Source organism: Oncorhynchus masou, chromosome 24, assembly GCF_036934945.1.
Source record: "Oncorhynchus masou masou isolate Uvic2021 chromosome 24, UVic_Omas_1.1, whole genome shotgun sequence".
Taxonomy (NCBI): domain Eukaryota; kingdom Metazoa; phylum Chordata; class Actinopteri; order Salmoniformes; family Salmonidae; genus Oncorhynchus; species Oncorhynchus masou.
The window spans coordinates 67169310-67191085 of record NC_088235.1 but is presented as its reverse complement, the minus strand read 5'-3'; the positions used below and the strand labels follow the sequence as shown (position 1 = coordinate 67191085).

Below are 21776 nucleotides of genomic sequence, written 5' to 3'. Positions count from 1 at the left end.
TTCCTTTGAAACTTCAAAATAGATCCACATAGCAGACATTGTGAGCTAGGTTAGGAATGCTGTATTTTTTTGTGGCGTCATTACGTCATCTACCTACGTTATATAGGTATGCACATCAGCTTTGACATCGGTTTTGCACATCGGTGTTAAACTAGACATTGGGCCGAGGCCGATGTTGCCATTTTTAGCTAATATCGTTAGATTCCGATATACTTACCGATATATCGTGCTTCCCTAATGTTATGTCTATATGTATCAGCATTTCAACTTTCTAATGGCTGGTATTTAGTCGGAATCATGTTGAGTTGATTCTAACACATTATAAGGGTGTCGTACATGGTCATGACAATCTTACAATACATTAAACCTGCTAAGTGTTAAAGTGTGTGTGTGTATAATCTCCTCCTGTAGAGGACATGGTCTGTCTCCACCATGTGTTCAGCGGGCCGGTCAGTGTTCTCAGGGTCTGGACCTGCTGCTTGGGAAAGTGGACGGTGCCACCCGCAGGCTCGAGGCTTTAACTAAAGCTAAACTGGCATTCGCTAGGAGACTGGATACTGCCCAGGTCAGCACACAAATACCAATATTTGACGTTTTTGTTTCTGGGTTGGTCAAAATATCAGATGAAATATTAAAAGGACAAAACCTAAAATCTAAAGTATGTGTGTGCCTCATAGGCATGGCTGGCAGATCCTAATGGGGGTCCAGAGAGTGCAGAAAACATCAGAGCCTTGCTGGCCAATGCCCAAAAAATCGCTGACCTGTGCGAAGACCTCCTCGAGAGAGACGACATCCAGAGATCCATCAATGAGATTGCGGGGCTCACCGCACGACTAGTGGAGCTACGCAAGCGGTACATTTTGTTTTTTTGTTGTTGCCTGTTTTTTCAAGTGTGTAACTGTTGTCTATTTTGTATTGTGTGTATATTTTGTCTGTTTGCAGGCCATACTATGGGTAACTACTGTTGTCTGTTTGCCGGCCACACTGTGTATAAATGTTGTCATCTGTGTGATTGTCAGTTTGTCAGTTTTAGGCACATGCTGCAACCTCATGCCACCAGCATGAGCACCTTCCCAGAGAGCCCTGTCTGGCTGAGTCTGTCTGCCCACTAGCAGGTTCAACACATGTGGAGTGGACACGTGCACACACAAATCATATTTTCTTTGGGATGGTTTGGAGACAGTCCAGATTAAAAAGTCAACAGTAGACAAGACAACAAAGTTTAAGAACAATTTGATTGATCTGAATTGCCTAGTTTTAAAGCGCCTGCTGACGGCTATTGACATCTCGGGGTGTTTTCACATACATTTTTGTGCAGTGTGAACACTCAAAAGGAACTCAGACCCCTCAAAAGAGCCCCCTGAAAGGAATCAAACTGAGACTATCTCAGAGGTCTGAGGTGGTCTGAGTTCGGTTCGCTTGAATTCCGCAGTCCGGTTCCATTTTTTTTTAGGGCAATGTGAACACAAAGCTCCCCAGGTTCGCTTGTAATTATTTTGTAATTATTCCCACACCACACACTAGTCTACTGCAACACCATTTCCCCTGCCGTAAACCCTTTCACATTGGTGCCACATAAGAGTGAAGATGATGATATGCAGGTTCACTGAAAAAACATTGAACATTCTCTGCGAGGCACAGAAATTCCAAAATATGTGTGGAGTTTAGTTCAATTGATTTGTTTTCAATATGTGATCTTTAGGCTAAGCTGTTTATTTGTGGGGTTTGAATAGTGTGAGAAGACACAAACATATTTGGTGAGAATCACAACGTAGAAAATTCTATTCTAGCTCTTAAAGGGGCAGTAGCCAATTACAACATGATTTAATCTACAGTTATTCTTCAGCTATGTGTTCTGTTACCAATAATATGTACATTTTTAATAGGGCTGGTCGGTATACCATATTTTACAATATACCGGTATTGATGCACTGACTAGTTTGGGTTTTTACTTCTATACCCTATTTGAATGTTTGATTTTTTAAATGGTATACGCTGTGTGTAATGTCTATTTTTATAGTTTACTTCGCTACTTGAGTCCTCTCTCTCTCCGCTCTCTTTCTCCATGCTGCTTTCCAAACAGACCTAGCCCTGCCCTGTAACGGTTTTCTTGAGTTGAAGGAGAGGAGGACCAAAATGCAGAGTGGTTACTATTCATGGTTCTTTAATAAAGAAACTAAATTTGTAGACCTGCACAAGGCTGGGATGGGGTACAGGACAATAGGCAAGCAGCTTGGTGAGAAGGCAACAACTGCTGGCGCAATTATTAGAAAATGGAAGAAGTTCAAGATGACGGTCAATAACCCTCGGTCTGGGGCTCCATGCAAGATCTCACCTCGTGGGGCATCAATGATCATGAGGAAGGTGAGGGATCAGCCCAGAACTACACGGCAGGACCTGGTCAATGACCTGAAGAGAGCTGGGACCACAGTCTCAAAGAAAACCATTAGTAACACACTACGCCGTCATGGATTAAAATCCTGCAGCGCACGCAAGGACCCCCTGCTCAAGCCAGCGCATGTCCAGGCCCATGTGAAGTTTGCCAATGACCATCTGGATGATCCAGAGGAGGAATGGGAGAAGGTTATGTAGTCCGATGAGACAAAAATAGAGCTTTTTGTCAAAACTCCACTCGCCGTGTTTGGAGGAAGAAGATGGATGAGTTCAACCCCAAGAACACCATCCAAACCGTGAAGCATGGAGGTGGAAACATCATTATTTGGGGATGCTTTCCTGCAAAGGGGACAGGACGACTGCACCGTATTGAGGGGAGGATGGATAGGGCCATGTATCGAGAGATCTTGGCCAACAACCTCCTTCCCTCAGTAAGAGCATTGAAGATGGGTCGTGGCTGGGTCTTCCAGCATGACAACGACCCGAAACACACAGCCAGGGCAACTAAGGAGTGGCTCCGTAAGAAGCATCTCAAGGTCTTGTAGTGGCCTAGCCAGTCTCTGGACCTGAACCCAATAGAACATCTTTGGAGGGAGCTGAAAGTCCGTATTGCCCAGCGACAGCCCCGAAACCTGAAGGATCTGGAGAAGGTCTGTATGGAGGAGTGGGCCAAAATCCCTGCTGCAGTGTGTGCAAACCTGGTCAAGAACTACAGGAAACGTATGATCTCTGTAATTGCTAAGGTTTCTGTACCAAATATTAAGTTCTGCTTTTCTGATGTATCAAATACGTATGTCATGCAATAAAATGCTAATTAATTACTTAAAAATCATACAATGTGATTTTCTGGATTTTGTTTTAGATTCTGTCTCTCACAGTTGAAGTGTACCTATAATAAAAATTACAGACCTCTACATGCTTTGTAAGTAGGAAACACTTCTGATTTTGCAGGTTATCAAATACTTGTTCTTCCCACTGTATCTACAGTACTAAATCCATGTGTATGTATAGTGAGTATGTTATCGTGTGTGTATACATGTGTCTGAGCCAATGTTTGTGTTGCTTCACAGTCCCCGCTGTTCCATAAGGTGTTTTTAAAAATCTAATTTTACTGCTTGCGTCAGTTACTTGATGTGGAATAGAGTTCTATGTAGTACTGTGTGCCTCTCATAGTCTGTTTTGGACTTGGGGACTGTGAAGAGTTCTCTTGTGGCATGTCTTGTGGGGTATGCATGGGTATCCGAGCAGTATGCCAGTAGTTTAGACAGACAGCTCTGGTTTTCCCAGAAGTTTACTAAGGGTTGGTAACATGCTGATTGATCGGCTATTTGAGCCAGTAAAGGGGGCTTTTAGTATTCTTGGGTAGCAGAATGACTTTAGCTTCCCTCCAGGCCTGAGGGCACACACTCTCTAGTAGGCTTAAATTGAATATGTGGCAAATAGGATTGGCAATCTCGTCTGCTATTATCCTCAGTAATTTTCCATCCAGATTGACAGACCCCGGTGGCTTGTTGTTTAGACAACAATGTTTTCACCTCTTCCACACTGACTTTACGGAATTCAAAAGTACAATTCTTGTCTTTCATAATTTGGTCCGATATACTTGGATGTAGTGTCAACGTTTGTTGCTGGCATGTCATCCCTAAGTTTGCTTATCTTGCCAATGAAAAAGTCATTAGTTTGCAATATCAGTGGGCTTTGTGATGAATGAGCCATCTGATTCAATGAATGAAGGAGCCGAGTTGGCTTTTTCCCCCCCAAAATGTCATTTAAGGTAACCCATATCTTTCTACTATCATTCTTAATATAATTTATCTTTGTTTCACAGTGTAGCTTATTTTTATTTTAGTTTATCACGTGATTTCTTAATTTGCGGTACGTTTGCCAATCAGTTGGGCTGCCAGACTTAATTGCCATACCTTTTGCCTCATCCCTCTCAACCATACAATTTTTAAATTCCTCATCAATCCAAGGGGATTTAACCATTTTTACAGCCATTTTCTTAATGGGTGCGTGCTTATTAGTAACTGGAATAAGAAGTTTCATAAATGCATCAAGTGCAGCATCTGGTTGCTCCTCATTACACACCACAGACCAGCAAATATTATTTACATCAACATGTGAATCACAACAAAACTTATTGTATGACCTCTTATACACTATTAGGCCCAGCCTTTGGAACTTTGGTTTTCCTAGATATGGCTATTATATTGTGATCAAATTCAAGTTTATTTGTCATGTGCGCCGAATACAACAGGTATAGCAGACCTTACAGTGAAATGCTCACTACATCCTATGTATTTGGATACTGCTTTAAAGCAAATATCTGCAGCGTTAGTAAAGATGTGATCTATACATGTTGATGATTTAATTCATGTGCTGTTTGTAACTACTGTTAGCTTAACTGACAACCTGATCCAGGTTGCAGGCACTTGTTACAGTTTGAAGTTTTTTCCAAGTGGGCAGCTTGATGATTGCTAGTCAATATGTAAAATCATCCAGAAAGTATACTTCTCTGTTGATCACATACATTATCAAGCATTTCACACATATTATCCAGATACTGACTGTAATCACTTGGTGGTCTATAGCAGCTTCCTACAATAATGGGCTTTAGATGAGGCAGATGAACATGTAGCCATATTACTTAGACAATCTAATGTTAAATACTGTTTAAGTTTTACAGGAATGTGGTTCTATACCGCAACACCACCTCTGTTGACATTTCTGTATTTTTGGTAGATGTTATAACCATGTATTGCTACCACTGTATCATCAAAGGTATTATCTAAGTGAGTTTCAGAGATAGTCAGAATATGAATATCTTCTGGTCCAAGCAAGTTATTGACTTCATGGATCTTGTTTAATTAGGCTACATATGTTAATATGGGCTATTTTTTGCACTTTTCTGGGTTGCTTGATTGTTTTTAATGCTTTACTGGGAATCTTATCAGAGGTAGACTTACTCATGTTATTTACATTGGAGCTGATAGTGCAGGGTGAGCTGCATAAAGTGGTCTTCCTACTATTGCACACCGCCTCAGTGCTAACAGTGTAACTCTGGTTTATCGGCTCATGATTACGGCTTATGATAGCTGTAGGATAAACAGATGTATTCGGTGCAATTAGGGGTACATAAATTAAATTACTGACATTGTGTTTGCCAATGCCCCTAAGATCATGTACATTTGATGCAGCATTATGACGACTCATTGTCACAATGGTAGGGGTTAACTGAGATGGTCTTGGATAATTTACCAGTCATTGTTTCAACGCAGCCTTGAAATGCGTGGACAGATTCCAGGAGCCAAGATTATTTGTATTTTTTTTATTTCACCTTTTTTTTTAACCAGGTAGGCCAGTTGAGAACAAGTTCTCATTTACAACTGTGATCTGGCCAAGATAAAGCAAAGCAGTGCGACAAAAACAGAGTTACACATGCGATAAACAAACGTACATTCAATAACACAATAGTAAAGTCTATATACAGTGTGTGCAAATGTAGTAAGATTAGGGAGGTAATGTAAGGGATTTCCTCCTCTTCTTCCGAAGAGGAGAGGCGAAAAGGATCAGAGGACCAATATGCGGCGTGGTAAGTGTCCATGGTTCTTTTAATAAGAAATAGTACACATGAACAACTGAATACAAAAACAATAAACGTGGAATGAACGAAACCCAAAACAGTACCGTGTGGTGAAAAACACAGACACGGAAACAAACATACAGTGAAACCCAGGCTACCTAAGTATGATTCTCAATCAGAGACAACTAATGACACCTGCCTCTGATTGAGAACCATACTAGGCCGAAACATAGAAATCCCCAAATCATAGAAAAACAAACATAGACTGCCCACCCCAACTCACGCCCTGACCATACTAAATAATGACAAAACAAAGGAAATAAAGGTCAGAACGTGACAGGTAAGGCAATAAATAGGCCATAGTGGCGAAATAATTACATTTTAGCAATTAAACACTGGAGTGATAGATGTGCAGAAGATGGTTGTGCAAGTAGAGATACTTGGGTGCAAAGGAGCAAAAAATAAATAACAATAAGGAGATGTGGTAGTTGGGTGGGCTATTTACATATGGGCTATGTACAGGTGCAATAATCGGTAAGCTGATCTGACAGCTGATGCTTAAAGTTAGTGAGGGAGATATAATTCTCCAGCTTCAGTGAATTTTACAATTCGTTCCAGTCATTGGCAGCAGAGAACTGGATGGAAAGGCGGCCAGTCATTGGCTTCGGGGGTGACCAGTAAAATATACCCGCTGGAGCATATTCGTTGCCAAACCCACTGGCTCCAAGTCATCTATACATCTTTGCTATGTAAAGCCCTGCCTTATCTCAGCTCACTGGTCACCATAGCAGCACCCACCCGTAGCACGCACTCCAAATAAAATGTATTTATATAGCTGATATCTCAAAGTGCTGTACAGAAACCCAGACTAAAACCCCAAACAGCAAGCAATGCAGGTGTGGCTAGGAAGAACTCCCTAGAAAGACCAAAACCTAGGAAGAAACCTAGAGAGGAACCAGGCTATGTGGGGTGGCCAGTCCTCTTCTGGCTGTGCCGGGTGGAGATTATAACAGAACATGGCCAAGATGTTCAAATGTTCATAAATGACCAGCATGGTCAAATAATAATAATCACAGGCAGAACAGTTGAAACTGGAGCAGCAGCACGGCCAGGTGGACTGGTGACAGCAAGGAGTCATCATGTCAGGTGGTCCTGAGGCATGGTCCTAGGGCTCAGGTCCTCCGAGAGAGAGAAAGAAAGAGAGAATTAGAGAGAGCATACTTAAATTCACACAGAACATCGGATAGGACAGGAGAAGTACTCCAGATATAACAAACTGACCTTAGCCCCCTGACACAAACTACTGCGACAAAAATACTGGAGGCTGAGACAGGAGGTCAGGAGGCACTGTGTCCCCATCCGATGATACCCCTGGACAGGGCCAAACAGCTCGTCTGGGGGTTTGTTAACACAGTGTCCAAAGAAGGGCCAAAAGTATGGTGTCGTCTGCGTAGAGGTGGATCAGAGAATCACCAGCAGCAAGAGCGACATCATTGATGTATACAGAGAAAAGAGTCGGCCTGAAAATGTAACCCTGTGGCAGCCCCATAGACTGCCAGAGGTCTGGACAACAGGCCCTCTGATTTGACACACCGAACTCTATCTGATAAGTAGTTGGTAAACCAGGCGAGGTTGTCATTTGAGAAATCAAGGCTGTTGAGTCTGCCGATAAGAATACGGTGATTGACAGAGTCGAAAGCATTGGCCATGTTGATGAATATGGCTGCACAGTATTGTCTTTTATCGATGGCGGTTATGATATCGTTTAGGACCTTGAGCGTGGCTGAGGTGCACACATGACCAGCTCGGAAACCAGATTGCATAGCGGAGAAGGTACAGTGGGATTCGAAATGGTCGATGATCTGTTTGTTAACTTGGCTTTCGAAGTATTTAGAAAGGCAGGCCAGGATAGATATAGGTCTGTAACAGTTTGGGTCTAGAGTGTCACCCCCTTTGAAGAGGGGGATGACCGCGGCAGCTTTCAAATCTTTAGGGATCTCAGATGATACGAAAGAGAGTTTGAACAGGTTAGTAATAGGGGTTGCAACAATTGCGGTGGATCATTTTAGAAAGAGAGGGTCCAGATTGTCTAGATGGACTTCATCATTCCTATAGAGTATCTTCTGTTTCCAGAAGGTGTCAAAGTTATCAATAAAAGTGACTCCAGCAGAGCCACAGTCCAGCTTGTCCACACTTTGGTTCCTACCCTGTCACAATATGTCCTCCCTGACATTTGAATTCGTTGTCATGTCAAACAACACTATTATATTAAGTGCCCACTATTAAATTCTAACTATAGGATTAGAATAATCATTCTATGTCCATAATTCCAACAGTTCATGAAAGTGTTTTGCTCTAAACCTTAAGTCCAATTGCAATTGCGACATTTTGCTTAGGTTGTTTGCCCATATCGTGCAATCCTAAGTGGCAGCGTGGAAATCATCTCAAATTACAGCAGGAAATGCAGAAATGTATGAAAATGCAGAAACATTTTTGGGGTTGAAGTTGAAAGAACCCATTGAAATCACTTAAAATGTATGTGTTGCCACCTAAGGGTCACGCACTACTCATAAAGCAAAGAAATGAAATAGAAAAAAGTCATACTATGATACCGTACCATTTAAAAAACACAGTCTCCCGTTACTCCCAAATCAAATCAAATTGTATTGGTCACATACACATGGTTAGCAGATGTTAATGCAAGTGTACCGAAATGCTTGTGCTTCTAGTTCCAACAGTGTAGTAATATCTAACAAGTAATCTAACATTTGCCAACAAGTTGATGTAGAATGGTGCCAACAATGATGGTCACTTAGCTTCGAGTTCTTAGTTAACTATGCAGTATTTTATTTTTTTACTTAATTTGTTACCCCAGGAAATCTTAAGTCTTATTACATACAGCCGGGAAGAACTATTGGATATAAGAGCAACGTCAACTTACCAACATTACGACCAGGAATACAACTTTCCCGAAGCAGATCATCTCTTCGGACCACCACCCAGGACAGTGGATCAATCCCAGCAGCTGACCGAAAACGACAGCGACGCAGAAAGGGCAGATGAAGTGGTCTTCTGGTCAGGCTTCGTAAATGGGCACATCGCTCACTGCTCCAGAGCATACTACTCACCAATGTCCAGTCTCTTGACAACAGGTAGACGAAATTCGAGGAAGGGTTGCCTTCCAGAGAGACATCAGAGATTCTAACATTCTCTGTTTCACAGAAACATGGCTCTCCCAGGATATGTTGTCGGAATTGGTCCAGTCACCGGGCTTCTCCATGCATCGCGCCGACAGAGATAAACACCTCTCTGTTTTATGATGAACAACCCATGGTGTTCACCTGACCTAGAATTCCTTACAATCAAATGTCGGCCATTCTACCTACCAAGAGAAATCTCGTCAGTAATAGTCACAGCTGTGAACACCCCCCTCCCCCTTTGTCTTGTCCGACTTCCCTGTCGAAAATCAGCAGCATGTGGTGTTGCTAACTAGTCTCCTCCCGGTAATTCCATTGGTTTCGTTTGTCCGGTCAAAATTATATCCTCCAGCATACCGCTCAAGGGGGAGAGGAAGTGACGCAAGCCTAACAAGGCTCGCCCCGGCAATTGCGGCCACTACGTGTCCCAGTCTGACTCCCATCAGCTCTGTGCTACTTGCCTTGGCGTAGACGGGGCAGCAGGTTAGCCTAGTGGTTAGAGCATTGGACTAGTATCTGCTCTGCAAGGGCCGCGGCTTTTGTGGAGCGATGGGTAATGATGCTTCGAGGGTGGCTGTTGTCGATGTGCCCCTGGTTCGAGGCCAGGTAGGGGCGAGGAGAGGGACGGAAGCCATACTGTTACACTGGCAATACTAAAGTGCCTATAAGAACATCCAATAGTCAAAGGTATAGAGAGAAATAGTCCTATAATAACTATAACCTAAAACATCTTACCTGGGAACATTGAAGACTCATGTTAAAAGGAACTACCAGCTTTCATATGTTCTCATGTTCTGGGCAGGGTAGCCTAGTGGTTAGAGCGTTGGACTAGTAACCGAAAGGTTGCAAGTTTGAATCCCCGAGCTGACAAGGTACAAATCTGTCATTCTGCCCCTGAACAGTTCCTACCCACTGTTCCTAGGCCATCATTGAAAATAAGAATTTGTTCTTAACTGACTTGCCTAGTTAAATAAAGGTTAAAAAAAAGACCACACTTTGGCAGCTCTCGTTGATGCTGCTAGCTGTGCGCACTGCGCTAAACTGGGCCCTGGTGTCATCAAATGTAGAGAATGGTACATGGGAAGTCTTGCTCAAGGTAGACTTAGTTTCAGGAGTTCAAGCGGAGGGAAAGCCTGGACACTCAAATTAAATCCAAATCAAATGTATTGGTCACATACACGTGTTTAGCATATGTTATTGTGGGTGTAACTAAATGCTTGTGTTTCTAGCTCCGACAGTGCTCTAACAGTTTCACAACATATACACGTACATCTAAGTAAGGAATGGATTAAGAATATATACATATGTTAGAGTGGCATTGGACTAAGATACAACGGCAAAGTATAGAATACATTATATACATGTGATATGGGTGATGCAATATTTGTAAATAATTAAAGTGACTAAAATAACGTACAATAGTTTACCTTCTGGATGATAGCGGGGTGAACAGACAGTGGCTCGGGTGGTTGATATCCTTGATGATCTTTTTGGCCTTCCTATGGCATATTGGGGGCTGTTGGTGTCCTGGAGGGCGGGACGTTTGCGTTGGGCAGACTGCACCACCCTCTGGAGAGCTTTGTGGTTGTAGGCGGTGCAGTTGCCATATCAGGCGTTGATACAGCCTGTATTTAGCCTCCTGAGGTTGAAGAGGCACTGTTGCACGTTCTTCAACACACTGTCTGTGTGGGTGGACAATTTCAGTTTGTCAGTGATGTGTACGCCGAGGAACTTGAAGCTTTCCATCTTCTCCACTGTGGTCCCATCGATGTGGATAGGGGGGTGCTCCCTCTGCTGTTTCCTGAGGTCCACGATCATCTCCAGAGTTTTGTTGACGTTGAGTGAGAGGTTATTTTCCTGGCACCACACTCTAAGAGCCCTCACCTCACCCTGTAGATGGTCTTATCGTTGTTGATAATCAAGCCTACTACTGTTGTGTCGTCAGCAAACTTGATGATTGAGTTGGAGGCGTGCTTGCCATGCAGTCATGGGGGAACAGGAAGTACAGGAGGGGGATTAGCATGCACCCTTGTGGGGCCCCAGTGTTAAGGATCAGCGAAGAGGAGGTGTTGTTTCCTACCTTCACCACCTGGGGGTGACACATCGCGAAGTCGAGGACCCAGTGGCACAGGGCGGGGTTCAGACCCAGGGCCTCGAGCTTGATGATGAGCTTGGAGGGTACTCTGGTGTTGAATGCTGAGCTATAGTCAATGAACAGCATTCTTACATACGTATGTATGCCTCTTGTCCAGATGGGACAGTGCAGTGTGCAGTGTGGTGGCGATTGAATCGTCTGTGGATCTATTGGGGTGTTAAGGAATTTGAAGTGGGTTTAGGGTGACAGGTAAGGTAGATGTTATATGATCCTTGACTAGTTTCTCAAAGCACTTCATGATGACAGAGGTGAGTGCTATGGGGTGATCGTCATTTAGTTCAATTACCTTTGCTTTCTTAGGTACAGGGACAATGGTGGCCTTCTTGAAGCATGTGTGGACAACAGACTGGGATAGGGAGAGATTGAATATATCTGTAAACACACCAGCCAGCTAGTCTGCGCATGCTCTGAGGACACAACTAGGGATACCATCTGGGCTGGCAGCCTTGCGAGGGTTGACGCGCTTAAATGTCTTACTCACGTTGGCCACGGAGAAGGAGGGCCCACAGTCCTTGATAGTGGGCAGTGTCGGTGGCAGTGTATTATCCTCAATGCGAGCAAAGGTGTTCAGCCTGTCCGGAAGCAAGATGTCGGTGTCTGCGTTGTGACTGGTTTTCCTTTTATAATCCGTGATTGTCTGTAGACCCAGACACATGCGTCTCGTGTCTGAGCCGTTGAACTGGGACTCAACTTTGTCCCTATACCGACATTTAGCCTACTTGATTGCTTTGCGGGGGGAATAACTACGCTGTTTGTATTCTTTCATATTCCTAGTCTTCTGTGAATGCGGCAGTCCGCATGATCAAAGCAATCTTGAAGCGTGGATTCCAATTGGTTAGACCAGCATTGAATAGTCCTTACCACGGGTGCTTCCTGGTTTAGCTTTTGCCTATCGGAGGGGAGCAGCAAGATGGAATCGTGGGCCGATTTGCCGAATGAAGGACGTAGGAGGGCCTTATATGCGTTCTGTAAGGTAGTATAACAATGCTCGAGAGTTTTAGCAGCGCCAGTACAACCATCAATATGTTGATAGAATTTCAGCAGCCTTTTCCTCAAATTTCATTCATTAAAATCCCCAGCTACCATAAATGCAGCCTCAATATATGTGGTTTCCAGTTTGCATAAAGTCCAGTGAAGTTCTTTGAGGGCCGTCGTGGTATAGGTTTTTGGGGGGATATAGACCGCTGTGGCTATTATTGACGAAAATTATCTCGGTCGGCATTTGATTGTGAGATATTCTAGGTCGGGTGAACAGAAGGACTTGAGTTCCTGTATGTTATCACAGTTACACCATAAGTTGTTAATCATAAAACATATACCTCCACCCTTCTGCTTCCCGGGAGAGATGTTTGTTCCTGTCGGCGCGATGTCCTGAGAACCCAACTGGCTTTACAGAGTCAGACAGTATATCTTGAGACAGTCATGTTTCCGTGAAGCAGAGTATATTACAATCCCTGGTGTCTCTCTGAAAAGCAACTCTCACCTTGAGCTCATCAACTTTATTATCCAGAGATTGGACATTAGCAAGTAAAATACTCGGGAGCGGTAGGTGGTGTGCACACTTCCTAAGTCGGACCAGAAGACGTCCCCGAGTATCTCTTCTCCTCCAGCATTGTTTTGGGTCAGCCTCTGGAATAAGTTCAATTGCTCTGGGGAGAGCAAAAAAACGATCTGCTCCAGCGAAGTCGTAATGCTGGAAGTTCTGGTGAGTTACCTCCGCTCTAATATCCAATAGTTCTTCCCGGCTGTATGTAATGACACAAAACAATTCCTGAGCTAATAACGTGAAAAAGAGCAGATAAACAAACAAAATACAGCAGCGTTTCCTAAGAGCTAGTCGTGATACTACCATCTCCGTCGGCGTCATCCCTCCACTTGAAGTCCTGACAAAATTCTTCCCAATTGGCCAATGAGCCTGGTACCGCTATAGATTTTTTCCTTCTATGTAGTTTTTCCTTGCCACTGTGCTTCTGCTAGTTCTTTGTTGTCTTGGGCAGACTACTGTAAAGCACTTCGTGACAAAGGCTTATCTCTTTCTTGCCCTCATCCTCTCTCTTCTCGCACCCTCACTCTTTCACTTGTCTCGGTTTCTCTCCTTCTCTTCTATCTCTCCCTGTATCTCAGGGGTAAAGGGGACAGTCCAGAGGTGCGTGCACTATGTAAACTCATTGGAGCAGCTCTCCTGACCCTGCAGGCTAAGACCAACAGAGCGGTGGCCAACATGAGACCTGCCAAACCAGCCATCACTCTGCAAGGCAAGATGGAGCAGGCCCTACGCTGGGTCAACAACCCTGGACAGGATGACAGGGGTGTGGGTGAGTGAGTGAGGGAGAAGGGGATGTGGGGAGAGGAGAGTGGAGAAGGCAGGGGAGAGGAAAGGAGAGTACAGTGTCCATATTTATTTTGCACACCCCTATGTGCATGTGTGTTTATGTTGGACTCTGTTTCTGCCATGCTGCCGTTTGAGTGCAGTGTGTGAGCGGCCACAGCACAACTCAGGTAACTACTTTTACAGAGAACTGAACCATAAAGCTGTTGTGCTGTACAGTGAGCTCGTAAAAGTATTGGGACAGTGGCACATTTGTTGTTGTTTTGGCTCTGTATTCCAGCACTTTAGATTTGAAATTATACAACGACTGAGGTTAACGTGCAGACTGTCAGCTTTATTGAGTGAACTGAACTAACATATTGAGTGAACTGTTTAGAAACTACTGCACTTTTTGCACATAGTCCCCCAATTTTAGGGGGGACTATAAACGGTTCAGCTGATATGGATGAAACCCTAAAATGAAAGCTGGCAGTCTGTATTTTAACCTCAAAGTCACTGCATCATTTAAAATCCAATGTGCTGGAGTACAGAGCCAAAACAATTAAATATTTGTCACTGTCCCAATACTTTTGGAGCTCACTGTATATAGTTTTACTATACTAAAGTTGTACTATCATGTCATTAGAGACATGGCCATGAACTCTGAGTCGCATTAGTGCACACCGTAGCAAAACGTTTTGAAATGGGACATGCTTTGCAACAAAGTATATCAAATCCAGTGTGTTACACATGCATTACTCTACCCTCAAGGTCAGGCAGGAATCCGGGGCTTGGTATCGGAGGGCCGTCGGTTGGCTGGAGGGCTTGGGGGGCCGTACCGGCAGGACATGATTGTCTGCTGCGATCGCAACGAGGCGCTGATGACATCACTGGCAGACATAGCGGGGAGGGGAGAGGCCGAAGCCCCGCAGGCTAAAGCTACTGCTTCACAACTACAGGAAAGTCTGAAGGTAACACACACGCAGTGATGGGCAAAGATACAGGTAACTTCCAAAATAAAGGAAACACTTGAGTAAATGAGGGTGTAAACCACAGGTGTGGTTCCTGAGTTAATTAAGCAATTAACATCCCATCATGCTTAGGGTCATGTATAAAAATGCTCAGTTGCCCATTATTTTGGCTACCATGGCTAGAATAAGATGTTTCAGTGACTTTGAAAGAGGAGTCTCAAATGAGCATATGGTGTTTAAAGTGTTGGTGTGTGTCTCAGTCAATTGAACACTTCTGGAGTGACACTTGAGACAGCTTTTCCCACCACAATCAATAAAACACCAAATTATGTAATTTCTTGTGAAAGAATGGTGTTGCATTCCTCCAGTAGAGGTCCTTGCAGAATCTATTCCAAGGCACATTGAAGCTGTTGCAGCCCAAAGCCCTATTAATGTGCTAACCACACCACCCGCATCATGTGCGTTGCAAAATAAATGTACACATACATGTTATTAAATCATTGCGCATCAACTAAAATAGAACTTGGTTCTATTTGTGACACTTGACATGCTGCAAGTCCCGCCTCTCCAATCTCCAGCATATACCCACGTGAGTGAACGATGAATTGAGGTCCACACTCCAGTCCAGTTGTTGGTGGTAATGCACCTTACAGTTGCATGCCAACCACCATATAAAGTCCAAAGAAGAAGAAGCCTGATGGAGAGATTACGAACTTGGTTCACACTTTTATCTGTGGCTTAATTGTCGGAGTAGAAGACCTTGTGCATTTCAGGTAAAATAAAAAAACAACATTTTCTATCCTAGGACAAAATAGCGAACAACAGCAAGCTAGCTAGCTAAATTGCCATAAATGTTTAATGCTTTTCGACCAGTTGTTTTGATATTTCATTCTGCGTGGACTAATTGCGTCTGGTGTGGGTGGACAAAATCAACATGCGATGAGCGGTGGTCAGTATGTAAGACACTTAATGTTGGCACGTAAGACACTTAATGCCAACACTAAAGCATCCTGAGACATTCATGTGTGGGGTTGCTTCTCAGCCAAGGGAGAGGGCTCACACAATTTTGCATAAGAACACAGCCATGAATAAAGAATGGTACCAACACATCCTCCGAGAGCAACTTCTCCCAACCATCCAGGAACAGTTTGGTGAAAAACAATGCCTTTTCCAGCATGATGGAGCACCTTGCCAAAAGGCAAAATTGATAACCAAGTGGCTCGGGGAACAAAACATCAATATTTTGGGTCCATGGTCAGGAAACTCCCCAGATCTTAATCCCATTGAGAACTTGTGGTCAATCCTCAAGAGGCGGGTGGATAAACACAAACCCACAAATTCTGACAAACTCCAAGCATTGATTATGCAAGAATGGGATGCCATCAGTCAGGATGTGGCCCAGAAGTTAATTGACTGCATGCCAGGGCAGATTGCAGAGGTCTTAAAAAATAAGGGTCAACACTGCAAATATTGACTCTATTAAAGCCTTTGACACCTATGAAATGCTTGTAATTATACTTCAGTATTCCATAGTAACATCTGACAAAAATATCTAAAGACACTAGAGCAGCAAACTTTGTGAAAATGTATATTTGTGTCATTCTCAAAAATTTTGGCCACGACTGTACATTAGACATAATGTAAAAAACATGTACTGATATAAATATCCATGCTGTATGTCTGTCAGGACTTGAAGGGTCGTATGCAGGAAGTCATGACCCAGGAAGTATCCGATGTGTTCAGTGACACCACCACCCCCATTAAACTACTGGCTGTGTCTGCGACTGCCCCCCCAGAGGCCCCGCACAGAGAGGAGGTACTGTCTGTGTGTATGTCTATATTTGTATATTTCCTTTCTACAACGTTGTGTTGCGTTATGGTCAGTGTTTGTAGAGGCTAATTTGTGTGTGTTGCAGGTGTTTGATGAGCGTGCTGGTAACTTTGAGGCCCATGCGGGTCGCCTGGGCGCAACAGCGGAGAAGGCGGCGGCCGTGGGATCAGCTAATAAAAACACAGTTGAGGGAATACAGGCTACCGTTAAACACACCAGAGAACTCACTCCACAGGTACGTGTGTGTGTGTGTGTCTACGGACTTAGTATTTAGATAGACACAACAGTGATGTTGATTATGAGTGTGTGTTCAGGTGACCTCCGCAGCTCGTATCCTGTTGAAGAATCCAGGTAACCAGGCGGCCTACGAACACTTTGACACCATGAAGAACCAGTGGATCGACAATGTAGAGAAACTCACTGGTAACACACACACACTCGCATGCCTGCATGCATATGCAACCGCAACCACACACACACACACACACACACATGGACACACAGCAAAAGATTTCTGAAGGCTGTATACTGTATGTTTCACTCTTCCTCATGTCTCTTTGTGTGTCTGTGTGCAGGTTTGGTGGATGAAGCCATAGACACCAAGTCTCTGCTGGATGCGTCTGAGGAGGCGATAAAGAAGGACATCGATAAGTGTCGTGTCGCCATAGCGAATGTACAGCCGCAGATGCTAGTTGCCGGGGCGACCAGCATAGCTCGGCGAGCCAATCGCGTACTTCTGGTAGCGAAGAGAGAGGTGGAGAACTCAGAGGACCCATGGTTCAGAGAAGCAGTGAAACGTGCATCAGATATACTTAGCCACACTATATCACCTATGGTTATAGACGCTAAGGCTGTTGCCGGAAATATACAGTACCCAGGTATTTACACGCACGCACACATATATGCCTTGTTTCTGCCACTTGTATGTACAGAATTTGACTGTAATTCATGCCCATACTCTCCCACTCAGCCCTTCAGAAGGCCTTTTTAGATTCTTGCCTCAGAATTCTGATGGCTGTTGGGAAGGTTAGAGAAGCCTTCAGCCTCCCGGAACCAGACTTCCCCCCTCCACCCCCAGACCTAGACAAGCTACACGTGAGTACAAACACACACACACAGTGTTACACAAACTCTTGAACTGTTTCAGGCATTGTTAATTAAAACAAGAAAAACAATGCTATCTGGGGCTTAGAGGGGGCCTACATCTCTCCGTCCGTCCAACCGTCTTTCTGTCCGTCCGTCTGTCTGTCTGTCCCCTCCAGGTGAGTGATCAGGAGCAGGCCCCGCCTAAGCCCCCCCTACCAGAGGGAGAGGTGCCCCCACCCCGCCCCCCACCACCAGAGGAGAAAGAGAGAGACAAAGATGAAGACTTTCCAGAGCAGAAGGCAGGAGAGCTGCTCAGTGAGCCCATGATGGTGGCTGCTAGGCAACTACACGATGAGGCACGCAAGTGGTCCAGCAAGGTCAGCACAAACACACACACACACTATACATACACTGCTCTGGTGTTAGGGTGCTAGCCATTAGCTTTAGTGCAGCTGTAAGTAGGTGCTAGTGTGTATGTGTGTTAGTGCAGGTGTTCATGCATTTCTCAGACAGGAGTAGACCTACTGTATACGGTTTAGCTGTGCTAGTAGGCCCTACCAGTGGTATTACTGTGGTAATGCAGGCTTAGTTCCAGTGGTAATGTAATCTATTGGGTTTGGTGCAGAGTTTTACTTCAGCTACTGTATTAATATCTACAGAGGAAGGATTGGTTATGACAAATAGGAGAGTTATGGAGGGGTTATGGTTATGATATAGGAGACATGTGGAGTGGTTGGGTATGACAGACGCGGTTCTCTGATGTCCTGTGTGTCTCTACTCTGAGTTGTGCAATAAAGGGATTTCTCCAACACAGCTGTGTTGCTGAAATATGGAGATCTGGGAGCTGATTCCAATTTCAGACGAAAACTGGAAACTGTCATCTAAGAAAGGTGTCTGTTGCAAAATTCCCTTAACTTTACTAAAAATTCCAAAAATTCTCAGATTTTCCAGAAATTGTAGAATTCCGTATTTCTTGCTTATTCCTTTCTGATTCCGGAAAACCTGGGAATTTTGGGAAAAGTCACGGGAATTATTTAACCCTAAACAAGAGGACTAGAACAGAACAGTCTTACAGAGTAGGACAAAAACACAATTCTCTCTCTGTCAGAGTCAATATGGGTTTGGTTTCTGTCTGCTACACAACATTGAAACAATTATAGAATCATTTTGTACCTGTATCTAAATGAACACTGTAGCCCAGGCTGACTCCCTCTCCCCCTACCACAGCACTCCTCATTGCTACCTGTCTAGCCCAACTCCTCCTTCCCCTCCACTCTCCTCCCTGATAGAACTGTCTGCCTCTTCTCCTCTCTTCTTTCTCTCTTCTCTCGCTTTTTCCCCTCCATTCTCTCATTCCTCTTCGTGCCGACTGTAGACTTCCTCTTGTCCTTCTCTCCATTCAGTGCCTGTCATACTAACGCTCTACTTTCTACATGCTGCCTCCCATTTTATCACTCTCCTCGTCCCTCTGCCTCTCTCCTCACCCTGTCCCTCCTACTCCACTCCCCTCCTCTCCTCACCCACCCCCAGCCTGAGGAAGAGGAGGGTGTAGAGGTAGATGATGAAGACGAGTTTACTGACGGTGAGGATGACTATGAGCCAGAGCTGTTAATGATGCCGTCTAATGGCAATGCCGTAAATCAACCCATCCTAGCCGCCGCACAATCGCTTCATCAGGAGGCGCGCAAGTGGTCCAGCAAGGTACTGGCCACTGCATCCCCTCTGCATCCTGCTGTTGAAAAAGTAACTTACTGTTACTATGGGAACAAGTAATGTACTGTTACTAGGAGAACTTGTAATTTACTAGGATTACGTTTTCAGAAAGGTGTAGACTACGTCCTGACTGCATCCCATCTGCACCGCTACTATGGAAACTCTCGGCTCTGCATCCTGCTGTAACCATGGGGACATCCAATCAGCTATGGCTGCTGCATTACTCCTGGACACTTAGTTGACACACAGTTGTGTTTATATTGCGTTGTTGGGGTTAAGGTTGCCTGTGAGGATTGTTGTTGGAATGGCACCTTTGTTGCACCTGATGGATAAACTGATACTGGCTTCTCAAGTCCCTCCCTTGGGTAACTAAGTGGTTTAGAGGAGGAGCCAGACACTCTGACCCTGCCTTTGTCCAACCTGTGAAGCCAAGGATGACAGTTTCTCAATACTTTCTCTGGGGTGATGTAGTGTTCCTAGCTGCCTGCTGTTGGTAGGATGACACTTCTTGCTTTGCCTGATGATAAATATTAACCTCCACCTGACCATCATCACATGGTATAAGCTATCGGCGATGTATGTGAGTGTGTGTGAACGTGCATGCCTGAGTGTTGTAAAACATTCTAAATCAAGCTCAAGAAAACTAACTTTTGGACTACACATTTTCATTACACATGACCGTCAACCATTGAAGATCAATGTCTGAGAACATACATGTATGAAAGACTAACACAGAGGCATGGAGATGTGGAACGTGAAACACATCAGATGCATTCAGGAGTACCCCACCCATCCACAATACTAACTCCCTCTTTCCCATTGTCCCTCCCCCCAATCTCCCCCATCACACCCTTCCCCCTTCCTCCACAGGGAAATGACATCATTGCGGCGGCCAAGAGGATGGCGTTGCTGATGGCTGAGATGTCCCGGTTAGTACGTGGCGGCAGCGGTAATAAGCGGGCTATGATCCAGTGTGCTAAAGACATTGCCAAAGCCTCGGATGAGGTCACCAGGTTGGCCAAAGAGGTGGCCAAGCAGTGTACTGACCGACGCATCAGAACCAACCTGCTGCAGGTACTCAAGCACGCACATACAAACACGCACCTACACGCACAGTCACTCAGGGGGTGTACTGTAACATGCTGTTTGTATCCAGGTGTGTGAGCGTATTCCCACCATCAGTACTCAGCTGAAGATCCTGTCAACAGTCAAAGCCACAATGCTGGGACGAACCAATATCAGCGAGGAGGAGTCTGAACAAGTGAGAGAGAAAATTAAGAAAAAAAATCCTCAGCAATCTACACACAATACCTCATACTGACAAAACGAAAACAGGTTTTTCAATTTAAAAATAAAATGTATTAAAAGTAAAAAACAGAAATACCTTATTTACATAAGTATTCAGACAGCTTGCTATGAAACTTGAAATTGAGCTCAGGTGCACCCTGTTTCCATTGATCATCCTTTGATGTTTCTACAACTTAATTGGAGTCCACCTGTGGAATATTCAATTGATTGGATATGATTTGGAAAGGCACACACACTATACAAGGTTCCACAGTTGACAGTGCATGTCAGAGCAAAAACCAAGCCATGAAGGATTGTGTCGAGGCACAGATCTGGGGAAGAGTACCAACAAATGTATGCAGCCTCGAATGTCCCCAAAAACACAATGCCCTCCATCATTCTTAAATGGAAGAAGTTTGGAACCACAAAGACAGTTTGGCCACCCTGCCAAACTGAGCAATCGGGGGAGAAGGACCTTAGTCAGGGAAGTGACCAAGAACCCGATGGTCACTCTGACAGAGCTCTAGAGTTCCTCTGTGGAGATGTGAGAACCTTCCAGAAGGACAACTATCTCTGGGGCACTCCACCAATCAGGCTAGAAGCCACTCCTCAGTAAAAGGCAAATGACAACCCGCTTGGAGTTTGCCAAATGGAACCTAAAGACTCTCAGACCATGAGAAACAAGATTATCTGGTCTGATGTAACCAAGATCCAACTCTTTGGCCTGAATGCCAGGCATTATGTCTGGAGGAAACCTGGCACCATCAACAAGCATGGTGGTGGCAGCATCATGCTGTGGGGATGTTTTTCAGCAGCAGGGACTGGGAGACTAGTCAGGATCGAAGGAAATATGAACAGAGCAAAGTACTGAGAGATCCTTGATGAAAACCTGCTCCAGAGCGTTCATGTCAGACTGGGGAGGAAAGTTCACCTTCCAACAGGACAACGAGACAATGTAGGACTGGCTTCGGGACAAGTCCCTGAATGTCCTTGAGTGGCCCAGCCAGAGCCCGGACATACCCAAGACTCGAGGCTGTATTTGCTGCTTCAACAAAGTATTGAGTAAAGGGTCTGAATACTTATATAAATATATATATATATAAAAATATATATAAAAATGAGCAAAAATGCCTAAAAACCTATTTTTGCTATGTAATTATGGGGTATTGTGTGTAGAGGATAAAAACAATTTAATAGATATTAGAATAAGGCTGTAACCTAACAAAATGTGGAAAAAGTCAAGGGTCTGAA

The 21776-nt window shown here is 44.3% G+C and overlaps 1 protein-coding gene across 2 annotated transcripts in view; it reads left to right on the top strand.

Moving 5' to 3' along the window:
* The window catches only part of LOC135512521 (vinculin-like), a 55958-nt gene that overhangs the window by 33250 nt on the left and 932 nt on the right, over positions 1 to 21776 (top strand). The window contains exons 9-22 of one of the 2 annotated variants that reach the window (XM_064934628.1): positions 412 to 565; positions 678 to 853; positions 13454 to 13644; positions 14409 to 14608; positions 16296 to 16424; positions 16525 to 16674; positions 16754 to 16862; positions 17015 to 17317; positions 17410 to 17534; positions 17702 to 17902; positions 18187 to 18195; positions 19056 to 19226; positions 20109 to 20312; positions 20395 to 20499. In XM_064934628.1, coding sequence (XP_064790700.1) covers positions 412 to 565; positions 678 to 853; positions 13454 to 13644; positions 14409 to 14608; positions 16296 to 16424; positions 16525 to 16674; positions 16754 to 16862; positions 17015 to 17317; positions 17410 to 17534; positions 17702 to 17902; positions 18187 to 18195; positions 19056 to 19226; positions 20109 to 20312; positions 20395 to 20499 — 2227 coding nt within the window. The remainder of the gene's footprint in view (positions 1 to 411; positions 566 to 677; positions 854 to 13453; positions 13645 to 14408; positions 14609 to 16295; positions 16425 to 16524; positions 16675 to 16753; positions 16863 to 17014; positions 17318 to 17409; positions 17535 to 17701; positions 17903 to 18186; positions 18196 to 19055; positions 19227 to 20108; positions 20313 to 20394; positions 20500 to 21776) is intronic. The other variant, XM_064934629.1, reaches the window with a different exon arrangement.